The sequence below is a fragment of the Fukomys damarensis genome, unplaced genomic scaffold, assembly GCF_012274545.1.
Source record: "Fukomys damarensis isolate Sample0158 unplaced genomic scaffold, DMR_v1.0_HiC HiC_scaffold_13, whole genome shotgun sequence".
NCBI lineage: Eukaryota > Metazoa > Chordata > Mammalia > Rodentia > Bathyergidae > Fukomys > Fukomys damarensis.
Window position 1 is genome coordinate 19,023,465 of NW_022900925.1, and position 10,027 is coordinate 19,033,491.

The 10,027-nt window shown below is 43.3% G+C and overlaps 1 protein-coding gene across 2 annotated transcripts in view; it reads right to left on the reverse strand.

Annotated features, from left to right (window-relative positions):
* Wsb1 (WD repeat and SOCS box containing 1) overlaps positions 1-10,027 on the reverse strand; it is a 31,644-nt gene that overhangs the window by 15,862 nt on the left and 5,755 nt on the right. The window contains exon 1 of one of the 2 annotated variants that reach the window (XM_010642351.3): positions 110-716. The exons of the other annotated variant lie outside the window; for it this stretch is intronic. Within the exon in view, the coding sequence (XP_010640653.1) occupies positions 110-149 (40 nt within the window). The 5' untranslated portion in view covers positions 150-716. Of the gene's footprint in view, positions 1-109; positions 717-10,027 lie in introns of those variants that run through there. 2 annotated transcript variants of the gene reach the window in all.

Below are 10,027 nucleotides of genomic sequence, written 5' to 3' on the forward strand. Positions count from 1 at the left end.
AGCGCTCACGATCTCGTCCCTCCGCTCCAACTCGCTTCCTCCCAAACCTCCTCCCGGAGTCCCTGCTCTCCTCAGCCCCCACGCGCTCACCCACCGTCCCGTTCCTCACCGATCTCTTTCTCGTTGACCCTCGGGGGAAAGCTGGCCATCTATGGGGCACAGTCTGATTCCGGGGACTCGATGCGGACGCAACCACAGAGAATGCAATAGCTATGGCTGAGGGGCGTGACGCCGGCTCGGTCCCTCCCGGCCCGGGGTCCAAGGGGAGGGGCGCTTCGGCTTCCACAGGACGCACAGGGGAAACCCTGGGAGGCCGCGGACCAAACCACGGGGTCGAACACAGACAAAAGACCCAGTGACCCGCCTCCTGCCTACGGACCGAGACAGAAACCTCAGCACCGTCGACGGCAAAAGAGACACTGGGACAAGATGGCGGGCGGCGCGGGAGACCTCCGGGCGGGGGGCGTGGCTCCATGACGTCACGCTCCCTCCCCGCCTCTCGACGCACGGGACGTGACTGCCCGGTCCTTGGCGCGGGCGTGGTCCTGGGGGCGAGCCGTGCGGAGGAGGCCGGAAGGGTGCGGAGGCAGGAGTTGAGGTGCTGCCCTCTTACCTGAGGGGGGCTTCCGTCTGCGTCGACCTGCCTCTTAGACGTGGGGGTGCCTTTGCAAAGGCCACCGGAGAATTGCTTAATAAATATTATCCCACAGCTGAAAGATGGCGTGGAGTTTAAACTGGCTGAATCAAAAATGAACAAAAAAGATATTTCCGTTTTTAACTCTATTTGGCCACCCCCCACCCCGGCTCTGCGCGCCATTTAGACTGATGCGAGAATGTGGGACTTAGCATCGTTATCCTCCGCCCGTCCACCTGTGCCTGTGCTGGCGCGAGCCAGCCGGTTTTAGGAAGTGCGGAGGTGAAGGCAGGAAGAATTGGAGACCTGGCATGGCCGTGCCTCGCTGCATTGCCTCCCTAGGCTGCCCCTGTCCCGCTTAGCCTTGCCACAGAGCTGGAGGTCTTTGGAGACTGGCTGCTGGCCTAGGCAGATCCCTTTCTGTTAACTCAAAATCTACTTCCTCTGCTTGAGGCGTGGGCCTTGGGGAAAGCTAGTTATACAAGAATCTGAGCTGATAAGTGTGTCGGAGTGTGCCAAATGTCATTTGGTTCCCCTTTACAGATGACATATTTGCATTTAATGTCCCTTATTTATACCCTCAACCCTGTTCCGAAGGAGGGCATACAGGCTGGGAATTTCAAACATGTGGCAGATATACCTGGGAGAAGGAGCTGCCTCGCCTAAGTCTTGAGAGATCTCAGATAACAGCAACACGTAGTGCACGTCTACTTTATCATGTCTGCTTCACCTTGTTTATGTATATAATTCTTCAAATAGTAAAACATTGGACGGAAGCCGGTGTGGTAGTACACTCCCCGTAATCCCAATACACAGAGAGGATGAGGTAGGAGGATCGTGTTTGAGCCAAGCCTGGGCAACTCACTAATTCAGGGAGACTCTGACTGAAAATAAAAATATTAAAACGGCTGGGATAATGCTCATGCAAAGGCCTTGGATTCATTCCGTAGTTTAAAAAAAATAATAATACATATGTGTATGTATGTGTGAGAAGAAAAGGAAAAAAAAAAAAGCTTAAACCTGTTTCTCATTTGCCCCAACAATACTTTGAGCTATAAGGTAGCATCAGTGGAAGATTAAACTTTTAGCTTTATCCCCAATGTTTGCCAGGAAATATCTCACTTTTATTACGGATCTTTCTACTATTTCAATAGATTTTGGAAACAAAACACATCATTCTGTATGTAGCATTGTTTGTTTGTTTGGTTTGGTTTTTTGAGACAGGGTCTCACTATGTAGTTGAGACTGACCTGGAACTCACTAGGTATCCCAGACTGGTCTCGAACTCACAGCAATCCTCCTGCCTCAGCCTTCTGAGTGCTGGAGTTACAGGCACGTGCCACCACACCCAGCTGTAGCATTCTGTTTTTAGTAGATAACTAATTTAGCGGTATCTAGTAGTTTTAGTATTTTCTATTTCAAAAGTATAGTAACTCTTTGTTGTGGCTTGTTTAGATATCCCCCAAAACCTCATGCAAACGAGGTGGGATTTTTTTTGGAGGTGGCTGGATCTAGAGCGTGTGATGCTGGAACTGATTCATGGTGCAATGCTAGGCTCAAAGGCACTGGGATAAGGGTGTGAGTGCTACCTGCCCTAAGTAGTCTGGATAAGATAAAAGGGGCAGGGAGATACTGTTAAGGTTCTCTCGTTGCTTTTGCTGTGTTCCCCTTCCATAAACTGTTGCCTCTGCCATGTGCCACCCTGCCTTGCAGCCAGTCGATTATAGATTGAAACCTCTACAAAATATAAACCAAACGAATGCTTCCTCCCTTAATTTGTGGATGTCGGTATTTTGTCTCAGCAACAAGAAAAGTAAGATATTCTTGATCACCGAAAATGTCAAATCCTAGAATACACAATATTCCTGCATATGATGTTAACATTGTTCTTGAACAGCTGTTAGCCACAGATTGACTTGATAAATCCAACTTTTCCTGACTAGATGATTCTGATGATTTTTCAACTAGTTTCAGAAGACTGATTCCACATCAAAGGCATGACTTTACCAGTGCACCCCGCAGAATAATTGATATCAGTGGTACCTCTGACCCACTGCTGTATGTTGAACTGTTCTTTACTGAGGGATTCATTTCTTAAATTACCAGCAAGACAAATACCCAAACTTCCTTATTACTTGGTCCCAAAGGATTTCTGTGAAGTGATTAAGTGGAAAAACACTGACAACGGTGAACTGAAAGTCTTTTTTGCAGTAACGGTGCTACAAAGTACCATGCAGAAACCTGAGCTGGAAAAGTTTTGGTTGACAAGTCCTTTTTTTTTGGATACACCTTATCTCAGGCAAATTATGACCGATGATAAGATTTTTACTTTTGCTACGGTGCCTGCATTTTGTCAATAATTCTCCCATATCTGCTGGTCAAAGGCCCTGATTTCATTGCAGAAGATCAAACTTGTATTGGACTTTCTTGTAAATAAGCTTTCAATATGCTCCAAACAGAAACGTTGCAGCCGATGAATCACTGACACAGTTCCAGAGGCGATTAGCCCAAAGCAGTGTGTTCCAGTGAAATGAGCACAACTCGGTCTCAAGTTACATGACTTCATGAAAGGCAGTCTGGTTATGTGTGGCGTGTGCTTGTTCACGTGGGGCCCAGTATGAATTTGAAAGATTCAGTGGATGAGCTGAAGTCCTCACAGATTCTTTTTCCCTTGGTCACTGACCTGCATTGCGTCTTCCTCGGTAATTTTCTCTCATGCTTTTCAGAGAACACATCAAAACGGGACTGATGAGGTTGGAACAACTCACTTGGATAGAAAACAAATGCCAAATGATCTGGAGGAAAAAAAAAAGGATGCCAAAACGGACAACTGTACATATGGCACTAAAACTGTACGATGAGAAGGAGGTGATAACGTGGTCAACCTTCTATACGGTAATTGTCATTGAAGTAGAGGATAGAAGACTGAAATAGAGGACTGATGAGAAAGCTAAGTTGAAGCCTTGTGTCATTGTGATTTATAACAAGGTATGGAGCAGTGGACTCGGCTGATCAGCTGCTCACTTTCTTTTCTTTTTTTTTTTTCTTTTTTTTGGGGGGTGGTTTTTTGAGACAGGGTCTCACTGTGTAGTTGAGACTGACCTGGAACTCACTATGTGGCCCAGGCTGGTCTTGAACTCACAGCGACTCTCCTGCCTCAGTCTCCCAAGTGCTGGGATTACAGGCACGCGCTACCACACCCGGCATGGACAAATTCTTTATTAGCCCACTACCTCATCCCACCTACTATTCTTACTATTGTAAGAATGATTTGCCCATCTCACCATCTTCATCAACCTAAGATCCTCATCATCATGAGACCCTCATCAACATGGGATTTCCACCAAGTCACCCGATGCCCCTCCAGTTATTGTGTGTACCCAATAAATACTGGCAAGCTCAGAGTGTATTCATCTTTGCCCACTCTGAGGCACTGACCCCCCAGCCTTCCATGTACGATGAAGTTGCAAAAGTCTCTATTGCCTTTCTCTCTTCTGCCCTCACTGCCCCACTTTCTAGGCACATTGGAGGAGTAATCACTCTCCAATACTAGCATCCACCACTTACCAATCCATTTACTCTTTTTTGTTTTGTTTTCTTTTTGTTTGTTTGTTTGCTTTTTGAGGCAGGGTCTCGCTATGTAGTTGAGACTGACCTGGAACTCACTATGTAGCCCAGGCTGGCTTTGAACTCACAGCGATCCTCCTGCCTCAGCCTCCCGAGTGCTGGGATTACAGGCGTGCGCCACCACACCCAGGCCATTTACTCTGATTTTACCTAAAGGTTGTATTAATAGCTTCGCATTTTCATGTAGTTATACCTTTTGTTTTTTTACACCATTTCTTACCTGACAGGAAAGTACATAAACATAATCGAAGTAAAGCAACTGTTATCACATTCTTTTGTTCCAGAACAGTGAGTATAACCATACACATGGAAATAGTTCGCATTTGGAAGTAGATTACAATCTAAAAATTTGAGTCTTACCTTTTTATTTCCAGATTATAAAGTATTTTTCTATATTAACAAAACTTTTCACCATATCACTGTATTATAGCCTTAACTTCATTTGAAGTTGAACTTTTCCCTTTTCTGCCCCAAACTGCAAGCAAATTTAATACTAGAAAGATAAGCTTCAGGCTGGGGATTTAGCTCAGTGGTGCTGCCACCTGCCTCTCAAGGGAAAGGTCCCAGGTTCGATCCCCAGTACTAAGAAAGAAAGAAAGAAAGAAGGCTGGACTTCTTCTGTGACTAACTTTACCTTATTTCCTGGACTATTTCCCTTGATGTCATGAATGTAACCAGTTCACAATTGTCACCTCTTCCTAAAAGTTTATATTCAGGGCCCAGGATGTATCTCAGCGGTGCTGCACCTGCCTGGCAAGTGAAAGGTCCTGAGTTTGATCCCCTGTATGGGGTGGAGGTGGGGGATATTTCTTCTAAAAGTGTACATTCACAGAAGATCAAGGCAGTTCAAGTGAGCTCCTGTGAGGATGTGCATCCATATAGGTCTCTAAGTTTACAGACAAACCACTAGATGAATTTCACATTGAGAAAGTTTCCTACATGATTAGTTTTTTATTTGGTTTGGATTTTTGGTCTTTTATGGGGCTGGGGGTTGAACCCAGGGTCTTGTGCATGCTGGGCAAGTGCCCTACTATTGAGCTACATCCCCAAACCCAGAATCTTATTTCTGAAACTTATCATCTTGGTAAGAGAAGAAACTAAGTGTTCCCTCCCTATAACTAGAGAGAGATGATATCTACTCAAAGCAACCCTCAAACAAAATGCCAGATATTTTATTGTTTTCTAGCATGGTTCAATTTCAAAAAAGATTGCTATAGTTTTGTTTTGTTTGTTTGTTTGGGTTATTTTTGTACCAGGGATTGAAATTAAGACCTTGCTCTTGTGAGGCAGGTGCAGCGCCACTGAGCTAAATCCCCAGCCCTATAGTTTTTGACTCAGTACTACCCAAGACCAAACAAAGCTAACAGCCTGGAAAGCATGCATCATTTATGCAACGGGAGAGTTGCTTGATTCTGCTTTTTAGACCTCGCGAGGTTGAAATTGACTGTGAGGATATTACATCCAGTCTGGGGTCCAGGGTTAATTTAGAAAGCAAGCATTTGCAATTATTATTGTTATAAAAATAAAGCCAAAATTAGCTCAAAGATTGAGATAATGGTGGATATATGTGCCAATAAAAAATACTGTGTGATTCTGCTTACTAATTTTACATGGAAAATTAAGTGTATTGAAGAGACCATGTCCAATATATATTTGGGGATTTTGTGCATGTGTTTGGCACAAGGGATTGAACCCAGGATCTCAATGCATGCTAGGCAAGGACTCTCCCATTGAGCTGTACCCCTCGCCCTTCAAAGTCCTGAAGATTAAGCATTTAAACTTAGGTTTAACTAATGACGCATAGAATCATTTTCAGACTCATAGCGCGAAGGGATGTTAGAGATCATGTAGTGTAACCATAGCTTACACAGCGTGAAACTGGTGTCTTATTGTATACATGACTCTTTCACATTGGCATGATTAGTGAAAGGAGAACGAGGCACAATTCTCCTTATGAGAAACCCAGTAATTTTCCTTCTTGATTGGATTTTGTATACATGCCATCTCTGCCAAAAGAGCTATAAAGGAGTGGAAGACAGAGATCATGTCCTTCTCAGATTGATCCTTCTAGAACATAGAGTAGAATGCCTGAGATGGGGATGTAGCTCAGTGATAGAGCACTTATTTAGCAAGCTCAGGGCCCTGGATTCAATCCTCAGCACTGCCAAGAAAAATAATGCTAGCAAATATAGTTGCCAAATAGTAGGCACTTAACTTGGATTAAGTTCTTACTTGAGGAAATATGATTCTACCTGGCTTCAGGTTCATGGGAAAGCCATTCTTTATTCATTCATTAAATATTTATCGATAACTTATTATTTGTCAAGTGTCACAGCAGGATCAAAATGAGATTTTTTTTTTTTTTTTTTTTTTTTTTTTTTGGACAGGGTCTCACTATGTAGTTGAGACTGACCTGGAACTCATTAGGTAGTCCAGGCTGGTCTCAAATTCACAGCGATCCTCTTGCCTCAGCCTCCCAAGTGATGGGATTGCAGGCGTGCGCCACCACGCCCAGCCAAAATGAGATTTGAAAAACAAGTTTCTCCTTTCTGATTTGGGTCTATCCTAACAGCAAAAAATTTAAAACATAATAATTATTATTTTTGTACGTATCATAAAAGAGGCAAGCCGGTCGTGGTGGCACACACCTGTAATCCCAGCATTTGGGAGGCTGAGGCAGGAGGATCACTATGAGTTGGAGACCAGCCTGGGCTACATAGTGAGTTCTAGGTCAGTCTCAACTACATAGTGAGACCCTGTCTCAAAACCCAAAAAGAGAAAGAAAAGAGGCAAATTATTATCTGATTAATTTTCTTTTCTTTTAGTGCTGGGATCATATACAAGGCCTAGAGCCTCAAGCATGCTAGGTAAGGAACCTACCACTGAGCTACAGCCCCAGACAGTTTCTTTTCTTTTCTTTCTTTCTTTCTTTGACAGAATTGAGGATTAAATCCCAGTGCCTTTGCACTGAGATTCATCCTCAGACTGGTTTTGCTTTTCCGAAAGGGTCTCCCTAAATAGCTAAATTACCCAGGCTGGGCTCAGCCTCCCAGGGTACTGGAATTACAAGAGTTCTTCCCTCTTTGGTTTTGTTTTGCTTTGTTTCTAAGACAGGGTCTCACTATGCAGCTCAGGCTGGCCTTGACCTCACTATGTAGCCCAGGCTGGCCTGAAACTTATAGCGATCCTCTTGCCTCAGCCTCCCAAGTGTTGGGACCACAGGTGTGCGCCACCACACCCAGCTTCTACCATCTTTTTTATTTGTTTGTTTGTTTGTTTATTTATTCATATATTTATTTTTTTGTACCAGGGATCGAACTCAGGTCCTTCTGCTTGCAAGGCAGGCGCCGGAACCACTGAGCTAAATCTCCAGCCCTCTACCCTCTTTTGAAGAGGGTGAAATTAGCAAATGTTAGAGATTTAAAATAGAAACTGGGCCTCAGTTCTGCTGCCTGCCTTGTAAGCACAAGATCCTGAGTTCTATCCCCGGTACCAAAAAATAAAAATAAAATAGGAATCTCCTCCTGGTGCAATTAAAATCAAATGTATTTTGATGTCAGTTTATTCTGTAGCTATTTGCCAGCTTAAATTGGTATGTGTAGCACCCTCAATCCACACCTCACGTTTTGGGAGACACTGTTCTATCCAATAGTAGTTTTTACTGCAAATATATTTTAACTCTGAGCACTGTCATCCTTGGGTAGCATTGTAAGTTAGAAACATCACATGGCTCTTATTTAAAGTTCTGTCTTAAGGGCATGGATTATTATTTCTTCATCCCACAGAAGAATGAACTCAGTTCCGGAGAGGTTAGGAGAATGATCCTCGCACAGCACACAAGTATGACCAAGGCAGGGGTAAATAAACGTGGAGTTTAAATTTCTGATAAGGATCTGGCTGCCTTCCTGCCCTGGATGGGATCTGGGAATCAGGAATTGCACAACCTGTCAGGTTTGCTCCAGCTATCCATGAAGGCTGCATAAGTGGGGAGAAAGTTACCCCTCATTACCCTCTCTCTGGCCTTCGCCAGGTCAGCCCACTTAATCCTCCTAGACAACAGGTCTCCATTCCACAAAGAAACAGTTTCTTATTGGATAGATGACTTTTGGAAATTCACACACTTGCAGTAAGAGGCAGAACCAGGATTCAAACCCGTTGTCTGAGCGCATGTGCTTTGCTCGCACTATGAATTTATGAATGTGGAGAGCTTTGGGGGCTCTAGGCTGCTTTTGTTACCAAATCAAAATGTAATGCTGATAAAAGATCCCAGGATCCCAAGCCATTATCACGTCTACCTCCTTTTGCCCATCAAGGACTTTCTTAGCCTTCTCAGCTCCTCACTTGGGGGTCACAAGCAGAGCTCCGGACTCCCTGCACAAGCTCCATTCATTTGGCCATCATTTGGCGGGGTACCAGGGATTGAACTCAGGACCTTGCGCTTGCAAGGCAGGCACATTACCTCTGAGCTAAATCCCCAGCCCTGGCCCTCATTTTATATTGCATCATCCTGCTATGCTAGAGCAGTGGCCAAATGTGAGAAATTGGACCCAGACCACATGAGAAGCCAGCAAGTGACATATCCCTCTTATTTCTTAATGGCTCATCTGATGCAATAATCATTGATTTTGGATGAATTATCTACTATTCTCTTCACACACACAGCTTATTCCACACCAAAACAAAATTTTTTTCTAATAATATTCCTTTTTTGTCAGTAAATTTAAAGATTTCATTTATCTACTTTTTTCATTTGTTTTTGTGGGGTTGGTTTGTTTGTATGGGTTTTATTTGGTTGGTTTTTTTTTTTTTTTGGAAACAAGATCTCACCATATAGCCCAGGCTGGCCTTGAACTGGCCATTCTTCTGCTCAGCTTCCCGAAAGCTGGGATTAGAGGTATGCACCAGCACCCTGGGTCCCAAATCTTGCTTCTGCATGTGAAATTTGGTGGAAAATAATAACTGAGTGAAAGGGCAAATGGGAAATAAAAGAACTGGCAAGGAGCTGAAATCCAAATGATTGAGTCATGAAAAGGAAACGAATGAAGCCAGAATACAATCAAGTCATATGAAATTCTTTCTTAAGTGACAGTAATTTTTATGACCATTACTATACAAGTCCCAGAGCTCAATGCTCCACAGGTCTCTGAAACACAGTTCCGAAGAGACCTGCTTTAATGTATTATCTTGTTTCAATAACTCCTGAGATTTGGATTCATTTATCATAGTAAATATAGATAAGAGGAGGTGCAGAAGTAGGGAAGACGAATACGCCTGGGAAATCTTTGCCAAGATTTTCTCTTTGTAGCAAATAACTTTTCAAGAAGTAAGAGCTCATTTTCTTATCTTTTTAAATCTTACAGCATCCTATTCCCCCTCAAATTTATATTGGTTTTTTTTTCCTTTTTATTGAGGTTATTGGTACAATCTAGGTATACAAATACAGTTACATTCATCATTGTGATTCTGTACCTTTACATAATAGGTCTTTAAAAAAAATTCTCATTTTTCCCCTTGTCCCTGCCCTCCCTTCACCCCCTCCTCCCCTCCCCATTTACAAACACTTTATTTCCATTTTTTCAGTTTCTCATATTTTTTTCCTCTCCCTTATTACCTTTCCCCCACCCTTCCCACTTTCCTTACACCTTTAGCCCTTTACTTCCTATTTCACATTATTAATTGTCTCATTAGGATCCTGTGTACTATTATAGTTTTTCACACCAAAGAAACTATTCGGTATTTCAGTTAAAGAAATCTCTGTATGAACAT